This window comes from Molossus molossus, unplaced genomic scaffold (genome assembly GCF_014108415.1).
Source record: "Molossus molossus isolate mMolMol1 unplaced genomic scaffold, mMolMol1.p scaffold_m16_p_1, whole genome shotgun sequence".
In the NCBI taxonomy this organism is placed as follows: domain Eukaryota; kingdom Metazoa; phylum Chordata; class Mammalia; order Chiroptera; family Molossidae; genus Molossus; species Molossus molossus.
The window spans coordinates 3,046,992-3,074,288 of record NW_023425344.1 but is presented as its reverse complement, the minus strand read 5'-3'; the positions used below and the strand labels follow the sequence as shown (position 1 = coordinate 3,074,288).

The window sequence follows — 27,297 nt, the reverse complement described above, 5'->3', positions numbered from 1 at the left end:
ACTTGGCCACGACTCAGACACAGGGCGGCGACTGGGGGGATCGCGCGTGGCGAGGGTACAGAGCGGCGTGTGGGTGGTTAAATGCTGGGAGGAGGCAACCTTCAGTGGGCGCGCCCTCTTGCCAGACCCGGGCGCCTGAGATCACTCCTGACACCGCACACAGTGAGACGGAGGACCCTCGGGAAGCACCGGGCCCCAGAGGAGAAATGCGGGTCCTGTTTCCTGGGAGACTAGAGTCTTCACCCCGCGGGCATCTTCCCAGGCCTGTCACTGAAGACCCAGCGTGCACAAGGCTCCTGGCTCAGGCCCAGGGGTCTCCCCGCCCCCTGCACTGCCTCGCAGACCTCCCCCTGGGCCCCTCCACCCGCCCCCTCTGCAGCTGGGGTTCCCTCCAAGCTGTCAGCCTGGCCCCTGCTGCAGCCGTCCGGTCCGGAACCCTGGGCCGTGTGCCTGCCTCAGTGCGGCGCGCCGGGGGCGAGCGAGTGAACGGGCTTAGCGGGCGCCCCAAGTGCCTTCATGCTGTTTCCTGCAGGGCGATGTCCTGACCACCAAGTACCAGGTGGACCTCGGGGACGGCTTCAAGGCCATGTACATGAACCTCACGTTGACAGGGAAGGTCATCCGGCACTGCTACGAGAACCCCGGGATCTACCGCGTGTCCGTCAGAGCGGAGAACGTGGTCGGGCACGACGAGGCGGTGCTCTTCGTGCAGGTCAACTGTGAGTCTGCACCCTTTGAGGCCAGGGGGTCCCTGCGGCAGGGAACAGGTCCTGGGGAGTGCGGGGAGCTCCTCAGGGCTGTGACAGGTCCTCCCACCCCGTCCTCAGGACTGGAGCCCAAGGGCAGGGAGACAGGCAGGCTGTGCTCAAGGCCACACCCTGGTGGTCTGTCTGCACAGTAATAGGGTTGTTGTTGGTGGTGGTGGTGGTAGTAGTGATGATCATGGTGGTGGTGGTGATGGTTTTCATGGTGGTGATGGGGTGGTAGTGATGATCATGATGGTGTGGTGATGGTGTTAGTGGTGGTGGTAGTGACGATGGTGGTGGTGGTGGTGGTGCTGGTGGTGGTGGTGGTGCTGGTGGTGGTAATAGTAATGGTGCTGGTGCTGGTGGTGGTGGTGGTAGTGCTGGTGGTGGTGGTGGTAGTGATGGTGGTGGTGGTGGTAGTGATGGTGGTGGTGGTGGTAGTGATGGTGGTGGTGCTGGTGGTGGTGCTTGTGGTGGTGGTCATGGTGGTGATGGGGTAGTAGTGATGATGATCATGGTGGTGATGGTGATGGTAGTAATGATGGTGATGGTGTGGTTGTGGTCATGGTGTTGCTGATGGTGGTGGTGGTGATGATGGTGATGGGGTGGTAGTGATGATGATCATGATGGTGTGGTGATGGTGAGGTGGTAGTGGTAGTGATGGTAGTGGTGGTAGTGGTGGTGGTGGTGGTCATGGTGGTGGTTTTGGTGGTGGTGGTCATGGTGGTGGTGGTGGTAGTAATGATCATGATGATGGTGGTAGTGGTGTGGTGGTCATGGTGGTGGTGGTAGTCATGGTGGTGGTTTTGGTGGTGGTGGTCATGGTGGTGGTAGTGAAGGTGATGGTTGTGGTGGTAGTGATGATGGTGGTGGTGGTAGTAATGATCATGATGGTGGTGGTAGTGGTGTGGTGGTCATGGTGGTGGTGGTGGTCATGGTGGTGGTTTTGGTGGTGGTGGTCATGGTGGTGGTGGTGGTAGTGAAGGTGATGGTGATGGTTGTGGTGGTAGCGATGGTAGTGGTGGTGGTAGTAATGATCATGATGATGGTGGTAGTGGTGTGGTGGTCATGGTGGTGGAGGTGGTCATGGTGGTGGTTTTGGTGGTGGTCGTCATGGTGGTGATGGGGTAGTAGTAATGATCATGATGATGGTGGTAGTGGTGTGGTGGTCATGGTGGTGGAGGTGGTCATGGTGGTGGTTTTGGTGGTGGTCGTCATGGTGGTGATGGGGTAGTAGTGATGATCATGATGATGGTGGTAGTGGTGTGGTGGTCATGGTGGTGGAGGTGGTCATGGTGGTGGTGCTGGTGGTGGTCGTCATGGTGGTGATGGGGTAGTAGTGATGATCATGATGATGGTGGTAGTGGTGTGGTGGTCATGGTGGCAGAGGTGGTCATGGTGGTGGTTTTGGTGGTGGTCGTCATGGTGGTGATGGGGTAGTAGTGATGATCATGATGATGGTGGTGGTGTTCATGGTGGTGGCGGCAGTAGTAATGATGAAGTTAATGGTAACTGTGACCTAAATAAACAGCCTCTGAAAAGCCGAGTACCCTGATGCCCCTAACCCCGACCTCTTTCTGGACCCTGCAGCCCCCCTACAGGCCCTCTACCTTGAGGTGGCTCCTGTCATTGGCATCAACCAGGAGGTGAACCTCACAGCTGTGCTGCTGCCCCTGAACCCCAACCTCACTGTGTTCTACTGGTGGATTGGCCACAGCCTGCAGGTATGCTGGCCCTGCCCTCTGGTGGCCCTGTATCCCACAGGCTCCACCTGTGGTGGAGAGTGAGGGCAGGGCGTAGCCTAGGTATCGGGCAGGACAGTGCATGACACGAGTTGAGGCACACGCACCTTTGCTTCCAGCTATGTCCGAAGGTGGTTGGCACAGGGTGAATCAGACCAGACCCTGCCTTTCCACAGGGAAAGAGATGTGAACAGAGTAGGTGACCTGAGTTAGGGAGTGACAAGTGTCACAGGAAGGGGCAGGTAAGGTATCTGAGAGCTCCAAGGGAGATGAGGCCATTTCTAGTCTGGGGTAGGGGTGGTCAGGGAAGGCTTCATGGAGGAGGGGGTTACTGGGGCTGGACCCAAGCTCAGAAGCCTTGCTCCAAGCCTATGGACAAAATGCCTGGTGGGAGGTCCTGAGGTGTGTGCAGGGCTGGCCTGGCCATCCTTGGGCTGGGGTGAGGTGCCTCAGGACCCAGGGAGAAGCACCCTTCACCATTCAGCCACCCTGCACCCCCAAGCAGATAGCTCCCTGAACAGCAGCCGAGGGCGCAGACACAGAGGCCAGCGAGGGAGGGGCTGGGCTCCCCATGGTGCTCCCTGGAGTGGGGTGGGACTAGGAAGGGGTTGGGGCTCTGGGTTTGAATCCCAGCTCAGCCGCTTTCAGCGGAGCTCCTCGGGCTGGTCACTGCACCTCCCAGAGCCTGTGTCCCCATCTGCGATGTCCGAGGTAATACCCACCAGTGCTGATGGGTGCACCCCACCCCACAGGCTGGTGCTGAGCTGGGTGTGGGGCCACGGCTGAGTGGGGCTGGGAAGGTGGATTGTGGTCAGTGTGGAGGCCCAGCCTGTGGCTCCATTCCAATTCTCAGTCGTCCACGTAGAAGGGCTCGTGACAGTCTTGAAGGACATGTGTCCATGCAGGGTCTCTGGGGGCCCTCTCCATGCCCCCGGTTGCCCCATTCCCTAAGGAGAGCAGGGGACAGCGTTCTCAGCCCTGGACACAGCTCCCCCGTGGCCACCCCAGGCTGGGCCCTGACTCTGCTTGTCCCCTACAGCCCTTGCTGTCCCTGAACAACTCTGTGACAATGCGGTTTGCGGACACTGGGGATGTGCGTGTGACGGTGCAGGCCGCCTGCGGGAAGTCGGTGCTGCAGGACTCCAAGGTCATCCGTGTGCTGGGTGAGTCCCCTGGATGGAGGGTGTCTTCCCCGGCTCCGGCCTCAGTCTGGGACCACGACCTCCTGATAGAGCCTCTGCTGAGAAGCCCATTTGGAATGAATGTCCTGTCATTTGTCCTCAGTGGGGCTCAGGGACCCTCATGGGAGACATTACAGCAGAAAATGACTCCTAAGAGTGGAAGCCGCCCACCCCCCGCAGTGTGCTGACCTCATCCTCACCTGATAAACTCATTGTGCATGAAGACAGCCAGTCCTGTGGGCAGCAGCCTGCAGCTGAATATCAAGGGGCTGCCCTTGGCCACACTTTCATTCACAGACTGCTCCAGGCCCTGAGCCCTAGCTTTCAAACAGTCCTCCCCAAACCAGTCATCCCCATGCCGAGTCCTCTCCATCCAGTCCCCCCCACCCCCAGTCATCCCCATCCAGTACTCCCCACCCCCAGTCCTCCCCACCCTTAGGCCCCCACCCCCAGTCATCCCCACCCTTAGTCCCCCCACCCCCAGTCATCCTCACCCTTAGGCCCCCCACCACCAGTCATCCCCACCCTTAGTTCCCCCACCACCAGTCATCCCCACCCTTAGGCCCCACACCCCCAGTCATCCCCACCCTTAGGCCCCCCACCCCCAGTCATCCCCACCCTTAGTCCCCCCACCACCAGTCATCCCCACCCTTAGTCCCCCCACCACCAGTCATCCCCACCCTTAGTCCCCCCACCACCAGTCATCCCCACCCTTAGTCCCGCCCACCACCAGTCATCCCCACCCTTAGTCCCGCCCACCACCAGTCATCCCCACCCTTAGTCCCCCCCACCACCAGTCATCCCCACCCTTAGTCCCGCCCACCACCAGTCATCCCCACCCTTAGTCCCGCCCACCACCAGTCATCCCCACCCTTAGTCCCCCCCCACCACCAGTCATCCCCACCCTTAGTCCCCCCCACTACCAGTCATCCCCACCCTTAGTCCCGCCCACCACCAGTCATCCCCACCCTTAGTCCCCCCCACCACCAGTCATCCCCACCCTTAGTCCCCCCCACCACCAGTCATCCCCACCCTTAGTCCCCCCCACCACCAGTCATCCCCACCCTTAGTCCCCCCACCACCAGTCATCCCCACCCTTAGTCCTCCCAGCCCCATCCTCCCAGCCCCCAGTCCTCCCAGCCCCCATCCTCCCAGCCCCCAGTCCTCCCAGCCCCCCGTCCTCCCAGCCCCCCGTCCTCCCAGCCCCCCGTCCTCCCAGCCCCCAATCCTCCCAGCCCCAGTCCTCCCAGCCCCCAGTCCTCCCAGCCCCCGTCCTCCCAGCCCCCAGTCCTCCCAGCCCCTAGTCCTCCCCACCCCAGTCCTCCCCACCCACAGTCCTCCCCTCTCCCTTGTAAGATGTGTGGGTTTGTAACCACATCTAATAGACACACCATCACACCAGCAACATAATGACTCAATATTCTACACATGGCAGAGAGACCACCACAGTTCGAGGTACTCACATTGTTACAGAAGTTGTTTTCCTGAGATGAGACCTTTTAAGATCTACTCTTTTAGCAACTTGCAAACACCCAACATGGTGAGGTTAACACTAGTCTGCACGCTGCACCTTCCATCCCAGGATGCACTCGGAGGTCCCCACCTTCAAACGCTGCATCCCCACCCACCCTCGTCCCCACCTCAGGAGCCGCCAGTGTGCTCCCTGTATCTGTGGCATGTTGCTTTTTGGGGTCCACATACAGGTGAATTGTGATATTTGGTTCTCTTCGTCTGCCTTACATTGCTCAGCACAGCGCCCTCTTTGTCCATCCAGGTCCTTGCAGATGGCCAGGCTTCCTCCTTTTTACGGCTGGGTAATATTCCACTGCAGATACACACCACAGCCCTTTCACTCGACAGTCTCCTGATGGGCACCTGGGTGGCTTCCGTGTCTTGGCCACTGTAGACAATGCTGCAGTGAACATGGGGGTGCATATAACTTTCTGAGTTAGTGTTTTCATTTTCTTTGCATAAATACCTACAAGTGGAATTGCTGGATCATATGGTAGTAGGGGGGAACCTCCACACTGTTTTCCATGGTGGTTGCACCAATTTGCACACCCTCCAACAGTTTGTGAGGGCTCCCTGTCCTCCACAGCCTCGCCTGTACGTATTGTCTCTGGTCATTAACAGGTGTGAGGGGGCGTCTCCCGTGGTCTGACTTGCATCCCTGACGCTTGGTGCCAGCACTTTTCCTGCACTTGTTGGTCATCGTATGTCCTCTTGGGAGAAATATCTACTCAGATCCTCTGGCCTTTTTTAAAAAAATTGAATTGTTTGGTGTTTTGCCATTGAATTATATGAGTTCTTTATATATTTTGGATATTAACCCCTTCTCAGATGTGTGATTTGCAGATGTTTTCTCCCCTTCCCAGGGTGCCTTTCATCTTGCTGACGGCTCCTCTGCTGTGCAGAAGCTTCGAGTTTGCTGAGCCTCTCGTGTCTATTCTTGCTTTTTTTGCCTTTGCTTTTGGGTGTCGAAGCCAAAACATCATGCTCGCCTCTGATGCACTTGGAGTTAGGTTCTGTGCGATGTCAGACGGGGGTCCAGTCTTATTCTTTGCATGTGGCTGTCCAGCTTTCCCAACACCGTTCACCGACGAGTGTCTCCTTTCCCATTGTCTATGCTTGGCTGTGCTGTCACAGTGCGTGACCCTGACAGCCTGGGCTGTCCTGCTCCTTTGATCTGGGTGTTTTTATGCCAGTGCCATGCTGTTTTGATCACTGTAGCTTTGTAGTGTAGTCGTTTGAAATCAGCCTGGTGCATCCGGCTTTGCTGTTCTTTCTTAAGATTGCTTCAGATTATTTGGGGTCTTCCGGGGTTTAATACACATTTTAGGATTGTTTGGATTCTGTGGAAAATGCCATTGTGTTTTCTTATTTCTGTGAAAAATGTCATTGGCATTTTGATAGGGATCGCATTGACTCTGTCGATTGCACTGAGTAGTGTGGGCACTTTAGGAATATTCATTCTGTCCATGAGCATGGAATACTTTCTCGTCTGTCACCTTCAGTTCCCTTCATCTGTGTCTTGCAGTTTTCGGTGTGTAGGTATCTCACCTCCTTGGTTAAATCTATCCCCGGGGATTTCACTTTTTGTGATGCAATTGTAAATGGGATCGTTTTCTTTTCTTCTTTTTAATCCTCACCTGAGGATATTTTTGCATTTATCTTCAGATAGAGTGGGAGGGAGGAGAGAGAGGGAGGGAGAAACATCCATGTGAGAGAGTCACATTGATAGGTTGCCACCCATACGAGCCAGGGCTGGGGACAAACCGTAACCAAGGTACATGCCACATACCTTGGCCAGAATCAAACCTATGACTCTGGTCCGCGGGCCGATGCTCTAACTGCTGAGCCAAACTGGCCAGGGCTCCATTGACTTTTAGAGAGAGTGGAAGGCACGAGGGAGAGAGAGAGAAACACCGATGTGACAGAGACACATCGCTCAGTTACCTCCCGCACAACCCCAACCTAAGCTGGGGATCGAACCTGCAACCCAGGTACGTGCCCTTGACCAGGAATCAAACTCGTGACCCTCAGTCCGCTCTAACTGCTGAGCCGAACTGGCCAGGGCTGGGATTGTTTTCTTAATCTCTCTTTCCGATAGTTTACTGTTAGTGTATAGAAGCAAACAGATTTCTGCACACTGATCTTGTATCCGCCACCTTGACTGAATGTGCACGTCCGGCCCGAGTGCGCTGGTGGAGCCCTTTGGGTCCCTGCGGAACGTCACCTTGACTGAATGTGCGTGTCCGTCCGAGTGCGCTGGTGGAGCCCTTTGGGTCCCCTGCGGTCCCGAGTGCGCTGGTGGAGCCCTTTGGGTCCCTGCGGAGCGTCACCCCGTTGCGACAGCGAGTATCGCCTCTGCCTCCCGTGCGGGGCCGGAGGAGATGTGCCCAGTTCACAAGCGCCAGGCCCTCCACCGCTCCTCCCGACCGCACCTCCTCCCACGACGCAGGCGAGAAAACAGGCCCGGGGGTACATGAAGAGACCCCACGAGTGGGGCTCCTGGTGCTGGGCTCCCCTCACCGCCCTGCTGTGGCTCTAGAACAGGCCTGAGTCGGGGACCCTGGGAATGTGAGGGAAAGAGGGGGCAGGGCCTCTGCCCTTGAGGACTCTTACGTTGGTGGAGGTACCAGCCCGTCACAGTCCACGGATTTGGGGGCCCAGGAGGCCAACCTGGTGGGGTGTGTGCGTCCTTGTGAGTGAATGGGTGAGTCTCACAGGGCAGGTGGGCACGTGCCAGGCCGTGCCCTGGCCAGCGCTGCCTCCTGCTCCTCACTGTCATTATTGTGATTATTGTTAGCAGGTGGGAACCGAGGATGGGGCGCTGCCCTGGGTCTCAGTTTCCAAAATTGGGTCATGGGATCTGAGCCAGGGTCTGGCCAGGACTGACCATCTCCCCCCTCTCTGCCCCCTTCCAGATGGATTCCAGGCTGTGCCCCTCCAGTTCTCCAAGAACCTGGACACCTACAACCCCAACACCCCCGAATGGAGAGAGGACGTCGGCCTGGTGGTCACCTGGCTCCTCGCAAAGGTGCCCCCGTCCTACCAATGCCATGGCTGCCCCCACTGCGGGTGCCTCGGAAAAGCTGGGGAACCCTGGGGCAGGACAGGGCAGGTGTGGCTGCCCCACAGTCGTGGTGGTCTGGCCTCTAGCCTGGTGGGGGTGTTAAGAAGCTAGCTCGGGCCAGCAGCCATGTGGGGGTGAGGGGCATGCAGCTGGAGGTCACCGAGCAGGGGAGGTCATGCAACTGGAGGTCGCCGTGCAGGGGAGGTGATGCAGCTGGAGGTCGCTGTGCAGGGGCGGTCATGCAGCTGGAGGTCACCGAGCAGGGGAGGTCATGCAGCTGGAGGTCTCCGTGCAGGGCAGGCACAGGACTGCATCTTCCATGCATGCCCACTGGGCACCAGCTGTTTGCACAGATGCAGCTGCTGTTCTCCAACGGCCCAGAGTCTCCTTTTTTTTTACCCTCACCTGAGGACATTTTTGCATTTATCTTCAGATAGAGCGGGAGGGAGAGAGGGAGAAAGAGAGAGAGAAACATGGATGTGAGAGAGACACATCAACTGGTTGCCACCCACACAACCCCAACGGGGCCAGAGACAAATTGCAACCGAGGTACGTGCCCTTGGCGGGCACCGAACCCGGGTCTCTCTGGTTGTGGGCCAGTGCTCTAACCGTTGAGCCATCCAGCCAGGGCCCAGAGTCTCTTTAAAGCAGTTTTGTCTCCTGGACCAGACCCCGGAGACAGAGGAGAGCCAGGTGGTTGCTGCCCTCGGGGAGCGCCCAGAAAGCAGACAGAGGCAGAGCATCCGAGTGGGCATAGCACCCGCGAGGCCTTGGCCTCTGGGAAGAGAGAGATGGCCCCCCTAGTCATCCAAGGCTGTCACGGGCTGAGGCCCATCCTCCTGTCAGCCCATTAACAATGCTGGTAATTTTGTTCTGGGCATTGAGGGATGAATAGGAGTTTGCCAGGTGGAAACACATGGAATGCAACTTCCAGGAGGCAGAGGGAACGGCAGGAGTGGAACATTGTGGGTTTGGGAGGGGCCTGCTCACTGTGGTCACAGTGTGAGGAAGGGACTGGGGGTGCCGGTCTGGCTTGGGGGGGGCCATGGTGGGAGGCCGAGCTGAGGAGCCAGGAGAGCTGGACGTAGGAGAGGGTGCAGGACTGCTGTGGGATTCTGGGGCCATCCTCATGGTGTACGGGTCAGGATGGCTTGCAGGACAGAGAGCCAGGACCTGGACAAGCCAGGAGGGGAGAGAGGGGGTTCCGGGTCTCTGGGGTGTGGGCATGTGGGCATGTGGATCAGTGTCTTGCCTGTGCCCCGCAGGAGACTGGCATCCCCGAGGAGCTGCTGGTGACGGTGGTAAAGCCGGGGCTGCCCACCTTGGCCGATCTGTATGTTCTCCTGCCCCCGCCCAGGCCCACAAGGAAGAGGAGCATCACAGGTGACAAGGTATCCGCTGTGGCCACTAGACCGGCTGCTCCCTGTCCCCCGGAGGATTTGGTGACAATTCACAGCGAGCTTGGGAATCTCAATGGCTCCTCATTTCTCACGAGTCACAGTTGAGCTGGCATTGGCCCTCCTCCACCTTGTGGCCACGCCCTCTGACCCCACGTGGCCTCGAGTCCCTGTGTGGGAGAGCAAGGGTGTGGGGGCACCGGGGCGCGACCACCTCCCCAGGTAGACGTGCGCCACCCCCTGTCCGCTTCCATCAGCCGGAGCTGGTCACGGCCCCCCTGCTCTGCAGGGGAACTGGGGACGTGGCGTCCGGACAGACCAGAACAGCTCCATCCACGAGCAAAGGGCTCAGTGCACAGACAGCTTCCGAATGACAGCCCTGGCGGGGGGCCGCTGGGCAGCGGGCGTGGGCGACCAGGAGCCCTCCCCGCTAGCATGGCTGCAGTTCGGCAAAAACCGAACCAGACCGTGACTAGTGACGGATGTGGGGACACTGCGGGGTGTGAACTGGCCGCAGTGGAACATGGTCTGGCCGTCCTTCACAATGTCAGAGAGAGTGACGGTGACATCACAGCGGCACCCGAGGTATGAGCGCAGGGCACGGAGCATGTCACAGAGGTATTATCTACGGGAACCCCAACGTGGGCACCGTCCAGATGTCCACCGGCTGCAGGGTGACAGAGGGTGGCCTGTTCACACCGGGGAAGATGACTCAGCCATGAAGCGGAAGGACGCTCTGGCACACGTACACCCCGCATGAGCCTTGAGCACGTGGCCAAGTGAGAGCAGCCAGACACAAAGGCCACCGATTCCACAGTTCCATTTCTGTGGCCCGCCAGAGCAGAGGACGCCAGGGGCCGTGGACAGGAATGACGGCCAACGGGTGTGGGCTCTTTTTGGGGGATTAAGCGTCTGAAACTGGTAGCAGTGGCCGCACAACTTCTGCAAATATACTAAAAACCACTGAATTGTACGCTTTGAAAGTGTTTTTATCCAAAGAAACTCGAAACGCGAACTCCAAAGAACGTGTACACCCCTAAGTTCACAGCAGCATTATGTGCAATAGCCACGATCTGGAAGCAGCCCAAACGCCCATCAGTAGACGGGTGGGTAAAAAGCTGGGGTACATTTGCATAATGGAATATTATGCAGCTGTAAAAAAGGAGGAAGTCTTAGCTTTTGCGACAGCATGAACGGACCCGGAGTGAAATAAGCCAGTCAGAGAAAGACAAGTACCACATGATCTCACTCACATGCGGAATCTAATAAACCAACTGAACTAACGAGCAAAATAGAGACAGACCCACAGTGAGCAGGCTGACAGCCCCGGGCCAGGGCGGGGGGGGCAGGTGAGGGGACTGAGTGACAAAACAAGATGAAAGGGCGCAAGCTCGTGGGGGTGAACAGCAGTGCAGTGACTGTGGTGGGGCGGGGCTGTAGAGAGCATAGAAGGGATAAGAGGTGATAGAAAAGATTAAATAGAAAAAAATACAGAAAAGCTTAAAAAAGACTCAGAACCTCCGCTAGCCTCTGAACTCGTCATGGAGCTGGTCTGGAGAGAGGCCAGTGCCCGGGCAGGGGGACGGGCAGGGCAGCGCCCCTGTGGCTGGGGGTGGCATCCCATTCCAAGGCGGGGGCGTGAGGCTCGGGCGGGCCGTGGTCAGGAAGGACAGAGAGCCTGTCCCCACGCAGAGCCCTGCCCCTGCCCCTGCCTCCCCTGGACCTGTCAGCCACCTGCAGCATTTTCCAAAGACGGCCCCCGTGGCACCTGCGGGCTCCAGGCCTGCCCAGTGTCCCCGGGGCAGGGACAGCGGCAGGTGGAGAGAGGCCATGCGGTTCCTCAGACGGGAACGGGCAGCAGGCTCGGGGAAGGCTGTGGAGCCCCAGCTGCCAGCACGGGCCTGGGCACCTCACGGGGGCACCGGAGAGGAGCTGGGGGCAGAGGGCGCCCTCCCCTGCTTTTCCTGGGTGCCGGGAGGAACCCCCACACCCAAAGGCAGCAGAGACCGTGGTGCGTGCCGGCCACCAGCAGCGGGGCAGCTGGGCTCTTGCTGTGCTGAGTTCTCGCCGTAACCCTGCAAACACAAGGGCGCCCCAGTGACAGGCTGGGGCCGGTGTCTTCCAGAGCCTCCGAGTGGGCTCCGTGGGCTCGTGACCCGCATGACCTGAGGCAGGACCTGCACCCGAGCAGGGGTGGCTCCTGCTGAGACATTGCTCACGGAGGAGTTGACCAGGAGCCAGCAGGGTGCCCAGGGGATGTCCCGCCGGAGGTGCCCGGGGACGGGGAGCCTTGGGACGGCCATCCTGGGGGGCCTCCTTCCCGGCCACACCCACTGTGTGGAGGGGATCCCGAGTACCCCCCTCCGTGGGCTCCCCCGGTCTCACCCGCCCCTCTGCTTGCAGAGACTCGCGGCCATCCAGCAAGTGCTGAGTGCCCAGAAGATCAGCTTCCTCCTGCGGGCCGGCGTCCGGGTCCTGGTGGCCATCAGGGACGTGGACACAGGTGAGTGGAGTGCCCCGTCTGTCTGGGCCCCCTGCAGGCCCTCGGACAGTGCCCGTTACTGCGGGAACTGGGACCTTGCTGCCCAGGCCCCTCCAGGCTGAGTGATTGCCTCCAGGGAGCCGTGACCTCTGCCCCACGGTGGGACTGCCCTCCGGTCAGTGTCTTCCAGGAGCCGTCGGCCCGTCGGCAGCGCAGACGCAGCAGAGGCCCGGCCACCGTCCTGCGAAGGCCGCTCACTGGTGGCTGCTCTCTTGCAGGTTCCCAGCGGCTGGGTGGCAGCAGCGGCTACTGGGTGGTGGCCGTCCTCTCGGCCATCGGACTGCTCTCCGTGGGGGCTTTCGTCCTCTACAAGTTCAAAAGGCAAGGCCACCCGCCTTCCGCAGGGGTGACGGCCAGGCCCCGGGGGGGGCCTGTGATGGGCTGTGGGTGGGCACACTCAGTTCTGACCCCCTGGCCACTCACAGCTCACAGCCCAGCCAGCTTCTGCCCCACCTCTCTGCTCCCCCCGCCCTCAGAGGGAGCCCAGGCTCAGAGAGGTTAGGTGCTGTGCCCCAGGCCACACAGCCTGGGCAGCAGAGGAGGGAGGGTCTGACCAGGTCCGTCAGTGCTCCCTCCAGGGCTCGGGGCCACAGGGGACCCCGGGTAGGTCCCCTGTGCTGAGGCGGAGCGGGGCTCATGAATCTGAACTGCCCCGGATTCTGGACCTGGGACCTCAGGACGCACAAATGACCAAGTGTTGCCAGACCCATTCCCTACAAAACGCAGCGCTGAGACTTGACCCTTGCTTCTCTCCTTCTTGCTGGTGCAGCAGCAGGGGCTCCCTGGTCAGGGAGGCCTTGGGGACAGTTCAGAAACAGCTCACCCTTTCCTGCATGTTCCTCCAGCCCCCGTCCCTGGGACCCACTTGCCCCTCTCCAGACCCCTCTCAGCTATCTTTTATGCACATTTGGTCCTTAAAGTAGTGGTGGCATGCCCCTCGCCCTCGTCAGTGTGGGACCCAGGCCGGGTGCTGGGGACACCCTCAGGGAGCTGTGTTCTGGCCAAGAGCATGCCCAGCAGCTTCTCTGTCACCTGCCTCATGATCAGCTCCAACCACAGGGGCAGCCTGGGGTGTGTAACAGGGACCTGAGCTCGTCTGGAAGATCTGGGAGGACTTCCCGGAGGAGGTGATTTCTGAGTGGGCTCCTGAGGAGGAGGAGGAGCTGCTGAGCAGAGGCTGAGCAGTGGCCGAGCTGTGGCCTTTCCCGATGCCCACACTAGTACGGGCACTGACTTCCAGACGGGCCCACAGGCGCCTCGGATTCAAATGAACGCAGATTCTCACCCAAAGGCCCCTCCAGAGCGAAAGACATGGCCTGCTGCAGGCACCCAGGCCAGGAACCCACCTGCTTCCTGTCTGCCCCCACCTCAGACCAGATAACATGCCTGACGCTCCCCGCACCCCTCCCGCCTGGGGGGGGGGCTTCAGGGCCAGGAGGTACCATCAGAGCCCAGGGCCTCTGGCACTGAAGCCAGGCCCTGACACCCTGAAAACGGAAGCAGGCGGAAGGCAGTGTGGACAGACCTCAGTGTGGACTCCCAGCCCACTGGGCTCGGGGAGAGGCCTCCCTGTTCCCCAAGGCCCCTCCTGGTCCCATGGACCAGGGAAGGGCCTGACCCTTCCGGCCTGCCGGGGCGTGGCCTCAGAGGAACCTGCCCTCCTGAGTCAGCACCCTGAGCCCAGGCCCAGTGGGCGGCTGTGCCCACCCTGACCTCTCCCGCTGCCCCGGAACCCCTCAGCAAGCGCCTCTCAGAGCCCGGCGGGCATCGTGCGTCCCCACCAACCCAGCCAGAGCCCAGGAGGCAGCTCTGCCGGTCACTGGGTGGTGGGGACACAGGAGGGTAAATGCGCTCTCCCTGCAACAAGTCCTGGCCCAGACAGCACCCTGTGTGCTGGGAGGGCACCCTGGAGGAGGGGGCCGGGAGCAGAGAAGGGGCAGGGGAGAAGATGTGCCGTGTGCCTGCCCCTGTGCCGGGCGTCCCGGCCCGGGTGGAGCCTGAGTCCCCCATCCGCCTGCAGGAAGCGCCCGGACAGGACCGTGTACGCTCAGATGCATGACGCGAAGGAGCAGGAAATGACCAGCCCCGTGGGCCAGGGCGTCGAGAGCGCCCTCCAGGGCCATGAGTTCACAGACGACGACCTAGGTAACGCACCCCCCTCCCGTGGTCCCCCTCTGGCCGCCTGGCCAGCAAAGGCCGCAGGATGCCTTCCCCCCCACCGCGCGGCCCGTCCCCTCCACCTGATGATGTGATGAGTGGGCGCTGGGCCCCCACGCTGCCAGACCCGAGTGCTTGGAGGGGGGGAGAGGACCCGGGGCTGGTTTCCATGAGGAAGGGGGCCTCTCCCAGGTCACCCCTCAGTGCTCCGAGCCCCTGCTGCTCCCGAGCCTTGTGCACAGGGTCCGACCCCCTGCGCACCGCACAGCACAGTTCACAAAGCAAAATTGTTAAGGGACCTCGTTCACTCCTGACTGGGCTCCGTGGGGAGAGCACCATCCTGCGTGCTGCCCAGCCACCGCTCCAAGACGGGGTGCTCCATTCCCGGGATGGCCGTGTGCCCTCATGCCCCCCAGTGGCCACGCTCAGCCACGTGGTCCTGGCTCCGGTCTCTCATGAGGTCGCCCAGGATGCTGGAGAGCAGCTGTTCCGAAGCTTCCTCGCCCCGGGGTCTGGCAGCCACCAAGCCCCCGCCGTGACGCCCCCGCCACCCCTGCCGTGGCCTCCACGTGGCTTTGGCTCCCCTGCAGCACGGCGGCCGCGTGCCCGGAGCAGCTGCAGAGCCTGTCATCTTCAGGGGCGGGGACACAGTGCCACGCTGCCACGCCGGGGCAGCGTAGATTCAGTTCCAGCCCCTCCTCTCCACGAGTGGGCCGAGGCTGGGGCACCGCGTGGACCCTGTCTCTCCAGCAGCCCCCAGAGGCAGGCCCTTTTCCGAGCTGAGGACAGGCACCGAGCTGGTCCCGCTGGTGGGCTCGGCCTCCCACCCCAGCTCCTGGCCGCATCCTCTCGGGTGCCCTGCGGAACCGGCCGTGCGCTGTGCCCTCACTCTGAAGGCAGGAAGCACCCGCCCGGGCGCACAGCCCACAGGCCTCACCTCGCAGGGGCTGCCCTGCCAGACCTTCCAGCCCCAGGTGCTGCTGGGAGCGATGCGTCCTTAGCCTCCCGGGACCTAGTGACACCCCCATGTCCCGCGCACTGGCTGGGACCAGGCCCCGGGCTCAGCTGCCCGAGGCGGGCAGCAGTGACGTGTCCATCTGGCAGATGGGAAGGTGCACAGGCCACGCAGCCTCCCAGTCACGGAGCTGTTGAGAGGTGGAGCCCGGCCCCCCAGTGTGTAGCTCTGCCCTCCCTGCCAGGCTCGGGCTCCCTCCACGTGGCCAGGTCCACCTACATGCGGGCGGCTGCAGAGGCCCCACAGGGCTGCCCAGCCTGGACGGAGGGCGTGGGCTCTTGGGGACACCCCAACAGTAGGAAATAATCACGGGTCACTTTAATCCAGTGCCTCAGGGTGCTGCACCCGCTGTGGCCCTGTAAGGGAGGCGTGGTGGTGAGCCCCGCGAGGTGTGACCCTGATGACCTCTCACCCAGCAGTCCGGCTCATGACCCCTCCACTGGCACCCTGGCCGGTGCCCTAGAGCGAGGGGAGGGGCCGCCCCCGGGAACTGCTCCGGTCCCCCCGCCTCAGCTCCTTGCCGGCCACACCGCTGTCCCTGCTCTCAGTGCAGCCCCCACGACCACCTGTCACCCCATTTCTGACGTCACTGTGCCCCTTTCTCTCCTGCCACCTCCGGGCCGCACCATGCCAGCCTGCAGTGCCCACTGCCTGGGGGGGCACGACCGCTCCTGCTCCCCCCTGCTCCCCCCTGCTGCTGATGCCGGGGTGGGCGTGGCAGGTGGCTGGTCAGTGCCTCACCTCCAGAGGCCTGTGGGTCCACTGCTTGTGACGACACCGGGAGCACCCCCTCACGGGGACCCCACCTGCACGGCGTCTGAGGCACCCCGTCCCACACGACCCCGGCTCCCTGGGCCCTCTCTGCCCCCCCAGCGATGGGCCTGTGCTCACGAGGCGTCTGTTTCCTAGGGAACCACTCGGGCGTGGTCCTCAGCATCGACTGCCAGGAAATGCACAGCTACCTGGTGAGCTGATGGCCGCGGGCCACGCCCGTCTCCTGTCCACGCTCCGTGGCCCCACCCCGAGGGCACAGAGCCACAGACGCAGCCCGCGCTGCGCTGGGACTGGCCTCCCCTCAGAGACCCCGGAAAAACCACCTCCTGCAGCTGACCCAGCAAGGCGACAGACGTCCCCGCTGTTCCCAGGATGCACAGGGGCCGCTGACGGCCAGCTCCCCGGACACAGGCCCATGGCCCGCCCACCCACCCCAACTCTGGGCAGGTCTCTGCCCTGGACCCCATGAGGCTGCCCTGGCTGTTCTACACCCCATGGTCCCCCCCGAGGCCTGACTTCTGGTGGCCAGGGCTGGGCCCCTCGGGACAAGGAGGGGAGCCTGCCTGGCTGCCGGCCCTTCCAGAACCACCACCCCACCCGGCACATGGACACGAGTCCCTCACACCCCACCGGGACAGCCCTTCCTGCCTGCATGGCCATCTCCCTGCGGGGTGTCCACCCCCAAACCTGGAGGGCCTGTGACCCTGCCCCCACCCCCATGTCTCCTCCCTCTCCAGGGAGCTGTTGGAGGTTGGTCCAGCTTCCCATTTGTATAGCCGGCGGGAAGCCATGGGGGGCTGCTGGAGCCCCATCCTCGGGAACCCCTTTCCCACAATGCCCAGGACAGCGCCCTCCACAGGTGCCCTCCTCCCGCCTCCTGGTGGGACCCGCAGAGGCGCCAAGTGCTTCCTTATAGCTTCAGGGACGCAGGCAGAAGCCCGGAACCAGAGAGGCTCAGGCTTGCAGAGCGGTGTGCCCCTCTCAGTGAAACGGAGAAACCGAGGCCCAGAGGGTACTTTCCCAAGGTCAGCAGCAGGCTTCGGAGGTGCCCAGATGCAGCCCCCAGCAGTGGGTCAGGACGCTGTCTCGGGCTACACAGGAGCCTATGTAGGGGGACCCTCACCTCTCGCCTTGAAGCGGAAAGTTGGTGTCGCCTTCCCCTCCGTCCCCTCCGTCCCCTCCCTCCCCCAGGCGGGGCTCCGGGTGGCTGGCCCGGCTGGGGTGAGACCTGGGGTGAGACCTGGGGTGAGACCGGAATGAAGCCTGGGGAACATTAACCCGCATCCCCTGTGGGAGGGGAGGCCCGGGGTCAGCTCACACCCAGAACTGCCCCCAGATGGAGTGAGGGACCCCTCCAGTCCAGCTCCCTGTGTCACAGGGAGGAAGGGGTCACTGTGGGTCCCTCTCCCCACCCTGCCCACCAGCTGGGGCTCTGGGTGCCTTTCCCAGAGGTCACCCTGCAGGCTGTCCTGAGACCCCCCTTAGAGACAGGCGGGCCCCAAGGACCAACGCGGGGGCTGGTCAGGACGGTGTGAGAGGCTGGGTTCTCGGACCTTTGCCACAAGCCTCCTCCCTCGCCCAGCCCACGTGTGGCCTTCAAGACCCCTTAGGGGAGCCCTGCGTCCTGACGTGCACCCCGCCTGCCTGCCCTGTGTCAGACACCGTCCGGGCCCAGGTCGGGGTCACTACGGACACAGGCCCCTGCCCCCAGCTCACAGTGCCTGCGAGTGACCACCCCCGACCTCTAACCACTCACCTCCATTCTCTGCAGCTTGGGTAGGGTTTGCCTCGGTTATTTGGGTTTTTCTTGTATCTTATGTCGCTATTTCTATTAAGAGTATTTTGGGGGTGTGGACCCAAGAACCTGGGCCTAGGGTTGCAGGCGGATGTGGGGCATGAGGAAATGGGCACGTAGGTCTGTCTGGCACGCGTGAGATGCCGTACGGTCAGCGGGCAGGCACACGGGCACCTGGGGAAGGTGCCACCTGCTCCGGGCAGCAAGGCCTCCACCAACCGGGCTGCGCCCACACTTGGTGTGTGCACACAAGAACGATGTGATCAATTCTTTCTTATTTTTCCTTTTTAAAAATCAATAAATCATTTGTGATGCTTTTAACAAAGATGAGAGGAACGTGATCGCTGTCTGCCTTCCAGGAACGTTCCTCGACAAGGCCCCCAAAACGTGGGCGTGCCAGGACCAGGGACCCGGGAGCACGGGAGCAGCTCCTGGCCCTGCCTGCAGGTCACCATGACCTTCCCGGTCCCTGGTCAGGACACACCAGGAAAGCGGCCACGTCCCAGCCAGTGCTCACAGCGCCCCCTTGCGGGTGGCCCGTCCCCCGGGCCAGCAGCAGGGCCCGGGCACTAGCCCAGAGGTGGGAAGGTACAGCCCACAGCAGGCGTCCGGTCCAGCATCACGTGTCCCGACACCACATCAGACCAGGGCTCTGTGACCCTGGGAGATGGAGGCCGGCCCATCAGCCTGACCCGTGGACCGACCCACCCACAGAAAGGGCCACGCGCCCATCCTGGCTGAGACAGCAGCAGCCTTAGCACCGGCCACCGTCCTTCCAGACCATTGCGATGCCAGCGCCTGCCCCTCCCCCTGGGACCCAGCCCTGCTCCCCTGAATCTTCCCCAATCACCTCCCACGGCCCACCCTAAAACCAGGCCCTCCCAGCACCCCCTAACCGAGCCCCCAGCCCCCACGGTGTGTGCTTTGTCTCTGCATCGGCACTGACCCCGCCTGTCCAGCTACAGCTGTGCCCTGAGTCTCAGGCCCAGGGCAGGGTGCCCCTGGGGGAGTGACCGGCCTCTGCCCACACACAGGCACTGACCTATCCATGATCAGCCTGTGGAAAACCCCACCCCGCAGCTCAGCAGTTCCGGTGAGAGGGGGACACCTCCTGCCTCTGGTTGGGGTCTGGGGCCACTGCAGCCCGGATTTCGTGAGCCATAAAAGTGTCCCTCGAGCCTCAGGGTGCTGGAGCGATCAGTCAGCACTGGGCCTGGGTGGCCGGGCCTCTCCCGGCTCCCGATCCGGACCCTGATCCGGTGCCTGGGCTCACCAACCTGTGCCAGCCTACCCGGCCCAGCCTTGCCAGCCCCTGGCACTCAGCCAGCCGGCGTTTTAACATGCCCAGACCTCCTGGCACCTGCTGCACGGTGTGATTAGATCGCTAATCGCAGACAGCACTGGGCTGGGCAGACGGCGCTTGGGTACTCTCTCCAGGACGGGCCCTGGTGCCGCGCCGGGCAACAGGGTCACTGGCGTGTCTGCAGCTTGGGTCACGGCCCAAGGGCTCAGCTGAGGACCTCACGCAGGGCTTGGCCGAGCAGCTGGAGGGGCTGAGCCCACCAGCCCGGCCAGGAGAGAGCTCGCCACCACCAGGACAGCTCGCGTCCAGTGTCCACCTGCCGTGTCCCGTGGGGCGGTCGTCACACATTTCCGTGAGCCCGGGTAGCAGCAGCCCCGCAAACAGGCACCACCGTTCCCACCCGCAGTGGAGGGCAGCGAGGCACAAAGAAACCACGACAGGATGGCGCGAGCACGTCTGCGTGGCCCCGCCCACGCCCAGGAGCCTTCGCAGGGGAGCTGGGAGCGGACCTGCTGCAAAGCCAGGGCTGCCGAGGGGAGACGGGCGGGGGCGCGTGGGGACTGTGCCTGGTGGGAACGGGTCAGGAAATCCCGGAAGGTCAGGCACTACACGGCACATGCGATGCTTTCTAGAATGTTCTCGCGACTCGAGCGGAGAACTGGGGCAGCAGCGGGGTGAATGTGAGGCTGCAGATGGTGGTGTGAAGTGTGGTGTGTGGGTGGCAGTGAGCAGACAGAGGTGCGGGACGGGGGAGGGAACCCGAGAGTGAACCCTCGACTGAGGAGCAGGACAGAGTCCCGAGTGGGGCAGGGACCACCTACCCAGGGGAGCAGGAGGGCACAGAGGCCCTTGGGTTGTGAGCTCAGAGTGAGGCGGGAGAAGGGGCTCAGAACACAGGAATGAAATCGTCATCGGGAGAGTGGGGTGGCTGAGGAGGTCAGTGAAACTGCCAGCAGTGAGGAGGCCCCACTGGAGATTTGGGTCCGAGTTATAGGGAGGCCTTCCGGTGTGTTCTGTTTTTCTCGGCCACATTCCACTGCTCGGGTGTGGGGCACACAATTTCCTCAGGTCACAGAAGAGCTGCAGCGGCTCCAGATGTGGCGTCATCTTTCCATGAAGTCTAGGGGCCATCCCAGAGGAATCCTGTGACTCACTGTGTTAGTCTTGAGTCACATGCCCCTCACCCTCACCCCAGAGGTCGCTGCACTGGGGACAAAGGATGACCACAGAATGCCACTGAGGATGCAAACGTAAGGGCTTGGCCTGCAGTCTTGACCTCGGACTGTGGGCTCAGGGAGGACCCACCCCAGTTCTGGAGGTGCACCCACGATCTGTCTGGGGGCTGTGCAGGCCACGCTGCCCCGGACCAGCTAAGAATGCCGTGGGGGAGGTGCAGCGTATGAACCAGAAAACACTTGGCCTGTGGGGAGCGCTCCTCATTCACGGATACGTAACGGAAAGAAAGACGGAGGCCAGCTGGTGTGGCTCAGTGGCTGAGCATGTCCCCTGGACGGAGAGGCCCCGGTTCGACTCCCAGTCAGGGCACATGCCCAGGTTGTGGGCTCCATCCCCAGTAGGGGGCGTGCAGGCTGTGGCCAATGGGTGTTTCTCTCTCCCATCGATGTTTCCATCTCTCCCCCTTCCTCTCTCTCTAAAAACAATCAATAAAAACATATTTTAAAAAAAACAAAAAGAAAGCAGGAGCTCTGGGCCGGGAAACAGTCCCTCCGTCCAGAACGGTGCACACTGACCGTGGCTGCAGAGAGGAGGCACGTTGTGTGGACAGGAGCTTGTTAAAGGAAGCCGGAGAAAATTCTGGAAACTAAATGCGTCGTGTCTGGACGAGTGACGCAGGAAAACATGCCCCGTGAACCAGAACGGGTGTCCGCAGCTGAGGAGAGCAGGGCCGCCCGTGTAAGACGCGCCGGAGAGAACGCGAGCGGAGCTCCTGTCCACACTGAAGGCACCAGGAGGCAGCAGAGTGCGTGGCTGTGCCGACCGCTGTCACCGCGCACAGGACAGAGGAAACAGCTCTCAAAGTAACTCAGGACTGAAGGACACAGAAGATGGACGAAAGGGCCCGCGGGTGCCCACACGAGAGGTGGCGCTCCCGGGAAGCAGGGCCAACCAGCGGACAGCCCGAGCTCGCGGACCGAAAGGCTACTGGTAACAGCGGGAGCGCAGAGGTGCGCGCTCCTGGATGTGGACGCTGGCAAGTCCTATAGGCTTCTGACCAGGACACGTACCAGAAAAACCTGGGCAGGGCTGCGGCCCCTCTGGTCCCCAGGGCCAGATGATCGAGGACGAAGGACGTTAGTGAAAATTACCAGGAAAGATGGTAAAATGAGAAATGAGCTAGATTCGAACCAGACAGGCTGACCTCAGCGTCCACCCCTTCCCACAGCCTGGGAGTTTTAATGTAGGCTTGCTTTTTTTTTTTAATCCTCACTGGAGGACATTTTTCCATTTTTTGTTCAGATAGAGTGGGAGGGAGGGAGAGAGAGAGAGAGAGAAACATCGATGTGAAAAGGACACATCGAGTGGCTGCCACCCACACGACCCAACCAGGGCCGGGGACAAATGCAACCGAGGTACATGCCCTTAGCGGGAACCGAACCCGGGTCTCTCTGGACCGCAGGCCGACGCTCTAACCACTGAGCCAAACCGGCCAGGGCTGATGTAGGCTTTCCTATCCACTAGGGAGACCCACAGACAGGAAGGGGTGGCCTTGAAAAGATAAGCTGGTCATACAGTTCCCAAAAGGAGGGTGCACACCAAGCCGGGCCACGTCGGGAGGCAGCGGGGTTGGTCAGGAGGCCGAGGCGGGCAAACCTGACCAGGAGCCTTTCTGGAGGTTTCCACAGGGAGGCAGGGCAGGCTTCCGGTCGGCTAGTCTGAATAATTTCTGGGGCACAGGGGATATCCTATGTGTCGGGCACCTGCCCTGGGGGGCATTAGGCCAGAGACAGCGGCTGAGTGTGTGAGCCCAGGGGAGCCCCCAGGGGTGGGGGTTGGGGTGCCGGCTCTGGAAAGTACCCCACCTGGACTGCTCAGGGATGCTCCCCCCCCGACTGCTCAGGGCCCCACGCCCACCCGGACTGCTCAGGGACCCCCCCACCCAGACTGCTCAGGGACCCCCCCTTGGACTGCTCAGGGCCAGCCCCCCACCAGGACTGCTCAGGAACCCCCCACCCGAACTGCCCAGGGACTGACCCCCACCAGGACTGCTCAGGGCCGGCCCCCACCAGGACTGCTCAGGGACCCCCACCCGGACTGCCCAGGGACCCCCCCCCACCCGGACTGCTCAGGGCCGGCCCCCACCAGGACTGCTCAGGGACCCCCACCCGGACTGCTCAGGGCCGGCCCCCACCAGGACTGCCCAGGGACCCCCCACCCGGACTGCCCAGGGACCCCCACCCGGACTGCCCAGGGACCCCCACCAGGACTGCTCAGGGACCCCCCACCCGGACTGCCCAGGGACCCCCACCAGGACTGCTCAGGGCCGGCCCCCACCAGGACTGCTCAGGGACCCCCACCCGGACTGCTCAGGGCCGGCCCCCACCAGGACTGCTCAGGGACCCCCCACCCGGACTGCCCAGGGACCCCCACCCGGACTGCCCAGGGACCCCCACCAGGACTGCTCAGGGACCCCCCACCCGGACTGCCCAGGGACCCCCACCAGGACTGCTCAGGGACCCCCCACCCGGACTGCCCAGGGACCCCCACCAGGACTGCTCAGGGACCCCCACCCGGACTGCCCAGGGACCCCCACCAGGACTGCTCAGGACCCCCACCCGGACTGCCCAGGGACCCCCACCAGGACTGCTCAGGGACCCCCACCCGGACTGCCCAGGGACCCCCACCCGGACTGCCCAGGGACCCCCACCAGGACTGCCCAGGGACCCCCACCCGGACTGCCCAGGGACCCCCACCCGGACTGCTCAGGGATGGCCCAGGCTCCAGAGGAACGGCTGACCGTGCGCCCAGACCAAGGCGGCGAGACTCGAGGCTGTGGGAAGAGTCGCTTTATTGCTAATGCACAAACCAGTCGCGCCGCAGGCGCCAGTCGGCTGCACGTGGGACAGCAGGGGAGGCCCTTGGTGAGAAGCCCAATGGCGACTACACGCCGGCAAGTGGACTGGAAACAGTGTTTCCAGCGCAAGGTTCTGCTGGTAAATCTTTTACTCTACGAATTAAATACATTAAGAAACAGTGAGGATATATTTACAGTCCTTTAAAACAAGCACTGCCAACGTATTTCACTAAAAAAAGTCCGTTTCCTGCCTGCTTTTCACAGAGAATCTTAAATATGACTTTAGTTTTTAAAAAATACAATAAGGAAATAATTACATTCTTAATATGGAAACATTTTACAGCGACGGCCGTGGTCAATCAACACTGATGATCTGTAATTCAAAGGTTGATGTGAAAATTTGAACACCCCTTCGCATTAGAAAATCAAATACAAAGATTATCATATTAAGAACACCTTTGATCCCTGGGAATTATGGTCGGACGGAAGCCTCTTCACGGCGACACGCAGGAGCACGCGGGCCCGCTCTCCGGACAGGTGGCGTCTGCACGAGCACGCGGGGGCGTCCGCAGAAGGCGGCGGGATGCGCTGCGGCGTGTGCACGGAGCCTGCAGTCCACCTGGCTCATTTCACAGTGTCGGCCCACCCAGCACAGGATGATAACACGGCAGGAACAGCAGGAACGAAACAGTAATGATCGTCGCGAAGACGACGCTGGTCTGAAATCACTGCTCCCATCACAGGTGACTTCGGGAGGAGCGAGGCAGCAGCTGGACATCTGATGCTGCCCAGCCCTCTTCAGGCCGCGGAGCCGGGCTGCGGGAAGCCCGCCCGCGAAGGCTCCAGCCACAGGCCTCGGCGCACGACCCACATGGTGCAGGGAAGGAGCCGTGACCACAGACAGTCCCGCCCACGGCCCTCCCCGCTGCCGCCGTGGACACCTGCACACCGGTCTGGGTGTCCTGACCCGGAGCCTGACGCTCCTCCCTGAGGTGGCCTTCGGGGACCGGACACACAATTTGAAAGACTTTGTAGGAGGTTGCAAACCGCCTGTCAGCGGTCGGCTTTCAGACACAGCCGACCCGGACAGGAGGTGACTGTGCGCCAAGGCAGGGGACTGGGCGGGTTCTGCACCCCCGGTCTGAGGTCACCAGTCACCCCGGGAGCAGAGCTGGGAGAGATGGCGTTCGGGAGCCCCTGCCCGAGTCCGGCACGTGGAACATTCACTCCCCACCCCCGGGACTCTGGCAGAGGGACACCCACGCCCACCCATGCCCTTGCCGGTGACACCGGAGGTCCTCACCATCGCTGCCTCTGGGCACAGGGCGGTGAGAGGAAGTGTCATCCCTGGAAGTGCAGGGACGCTGAAGGCTGGTGGCACGTGACCAGGGCCGAGGCTGGCGGTGCCTCAGGTACCAGCCGAAGGGCTGTGACCGCCAAGGGCGCCTCACCCAGCCCCTCTGGGGGGCCCCGCGTGCCTCTCATTTTGGTCAGGATCCAGTGGAGTTTGGCCAGCACCCTGTGAACATGACTATCTGTTAAAGGGACAGGTGACATTTCAAAGGAGTCTGACTCCTCCCAGGGGAATGTGACCTTTGCCCCCACGTGCCCACGGGCCCCATCAGCACCTCAGGGCTGCCCCGGCGGGTGCACCTCCAGGGGGCCATTGGGAAGGTCCTAAAGAGACCACGTCAGAACTCTGACAGGATGCCTGGTGTTTCTAATATGTACAGTTATAAATTAGAAACTATATTTATTGAACATATACAAATAAATAACTTATTTTGAAGCAAACGCTTTGAACTGATTTCTGATCAAATCCAGGACGTGGAGGGACACGCGGTCATGGATCCGCAGCCTCACCCTCACGGGAGAGCCTGCGGCCTGCGGCCCCGTCCTCCGCAGGAGGCTCAGGGCTGTGCACGGGATGGAAAACGGGCCCCATGAACTCCGCGTGTGTCCGCCAGGAGGCGAAGGCCCTGGACCGTGGCACCGCCCAGGGCTGCGGCAAGGCACTGTCCAGCGGCCTTGGCAGTGCTGCCCGCCCTGCTGGGCGCAGGTCAGGAGCGCCGCTGCCCGGGGCCTCCCACCTAACGACAGTGGAACCGGGCCGTTCTCTGGGGCAGAGTTGGCTGCCAAGCTCCACAGCCAAGAGCCTGGACGGGAGAACCTGACCTGGAGGCAGCGGGGACACGGCAGAGCGCGTGCCTCCGGTCACAGGAAACGGCCGCGACGAGCCCGGGCCCAGCTCCCTGCGCTGACAGCCAGCAGGACAGGCCTCCCTCCCGGTGACCTGGCCTCCCTGGGGCCGACCCTGCTCACTGCCGGGGGCGCCTCAGCCTGCTGACCTGTGCGGGAAGGTCAGAGGGACAGAGCAGGTGGTGACCGCTCGGAACCCCCAGGCGCTCCTGGCAGGGGGCTGTGCAGTGAGCTTTGGTTTCAGGGGTTCAGTCAAGCAGCCCCCACTCGCTACTGTGAAACTCCCTGTGCAGAGACGGGCTTCCTGCCGAGCCTGGCATGGCACGGTGGCACTGCCGCCGCCCACGTGTGCTGAGAACCACCTGTGAGGGGCAGGGAGGCCTCACCGCAGTCCACGCCTGTGCCTCGGTCTGCAGAGGCTCCAGGGCAACGGCACCTTCACGACAGGTTCCTGAGAGGTCCCTGGACATGAAGGACCGAGTCTGGGGCCGAGGCCAGCTCTGTCTCCCTTGTGCCTGAGGCCTGGTCACCCAAGACCACCACACGGGCAGACCAGACCGGTGAAGACGCCCTCCAGGCCGGTGCCGCAGAGGAGGTGGAGCCCGAGCATGGATGTGGTCATGGCTTGGATTTGCAAACTGAGGAGGGGTTGGGGGTGGCTAGAAGCCCCCGAGGGCCTCCTCTCACGCTCCAGGACGCTGTGGCTCTGACCATGGGGGCTCTCCGAGGGCCGCCCGCCTGTGCCCACGCAGACACGTGGCGGAGTGCCGGAACCCTGGCTGCCTTTCGGGACAGCCCAGACGCGTGAGGAGAGGACACAGAAGCTCAGAACCGGGCGGCAGCTTCCCATGTGCTGGGGCAGGGGCGCCCGCCCAGGGAAATTGAAGAGAAGCGGCCTTGCAGCCCGATCCCTCGGGCCTCCCTCAGGGGCGGGCACAGAGACAGGTCACGGCTCAGGTCGCGGCTACAGCCCGCTCCCGGCTGCGGCTGGCTGGCACTTAGGTGGGTGCATAGCTACTCCCCGCTGCCGGAGGATGGGCTACCTCACCTCTCATCCCTTCGGCCTCTCAACAAACCACGTGGGAAACCAAGTGTTCCAGGTACAGCTCTTTAAAGGGCACCATTGTCAGTAGGAAAATACACGTGAGGGTCGGGGTCACAGCCTGGCGTCCTGCTCCGGTGCGCCCGCTCTCCTCTACGTCCCGTTCTTCAGCTCCCACTCCTGTCGAGGGAAGCGAGAGCAGGGGTGAGCACAGGGCAAGGCGTCACGGCTCCGTACTTGGCCAAGTGTGACCCCGAGGGTCCCTGCACAGCCCTGACATGAAGTCAGCCAAGTCCCACGAGGACTCTAACGGCCAGGGACGAGGTCAGCGAGGAACCGTGTCGCCAGGCGGCTGCCCTCTGCGGGCCCTGCACTCCGGGGTCTGCGCTGAGCCGTGAGCAGGCCGCACACCCGCCCGGGCGTGTATCCTGAGCCTTCCTCCCCCCTCCCCCGTCCACAACAGAACTTCAAGCGTCATGAAAGGTAAAAGCAGGGCATTAGCAAATGTGGCAGAAACAAACCAAAACAGAGCCCAAATGACCCAGGAGCACTGCCGGACACTCAATTTGTAGAGGTTGACCTCGGGGTGTCGCCTCCCTTTGGGCCTGTCCCCCCTCAGCCCTGGATGGCCACATGGGCCGCTGCAGACAGAGGGCTGCTGCGAGGACGAGCAGGAGACCAGCTGCCCGGCAGCACCTCCTGGCTCACTGCAGGCTCTCGCGAGAAGACGGACGGAGGCGTCCACACACCGCTAAGTCCTGCACAACCAGGCTCAGAGACTGGACTCCACCGCCA

At 62.1% G+C, this 27,297-nt stretch overlaps 2 protein-coding genes across 4 annotated transcripts in view; one reads left to right on the top strand and one right to left on the bottom strand.

Annotated features, from left to right (window-relative positions):
• SORCS2 (sortilin related VPS10 domain containing receptor 2) overlaps positions 1-16,515 on the top strand; it is a 343,880-nt gene extending 327,365 nt beyond the window's left edge. Inside the window, exons 19-27 of the mRNA XM_036246746.1 lie at positions 533-719; positions 2,337-2,470; positions 3,528-3,651; positions 8,097-8,209; positions 9,511-9,636; positions 12,046-12,145; positions 12,403-12,505; positions 14,205-14,329; positions 16,266-16,515. Coding sequence (XP_036102639.1) covers positions 533-719; positions 2,337-2,470; positions 3,528-3,651; positions 8,097-8,209; positions 9,511-9,636; positions 12,046-12,145; positions 12,403-12,505; positions 14,205-14,329; positions 16,266-16,330 — 1,077 coding nt within the window. The 3' untranslated portion in view covers positions 16,331-16,515. The remainder of the gene's footprint in view (positions 1-532; positions 720-2,336; positions 2,471-3,527; positions 3,652-8,096; positions 8,210-9,510; positions 9,637-12,045; positions 12,146-12,402; positions 12,506-14,204; positions 14,330-16,265) is intronic.
• A 6,732-nt stretch (positions 16,516-23,247) lies between these two features.
• Positions 23,248-27,297, bottom strand: part of AFAP1 (actin filament associated protein 1) — a 114,849-nt gene continuing 110,799 nt past the window's right edge. For all 3 annotated transcript variants that reach the window (XM_036242003.1, XM_036242007.1, XM_036242011.1), the window contains one exon: positions 23,248-26,682. In XM_036242003.1, coding sequence (XP_036097896.1) covers positions 26,656-26,682 — 27 coding nt within the window. In that variant the 3' untranslated portion in view covers positions 23,248-26,655. The remainder of the gene's footprint in view (positions 26,683-27,297) is intronic.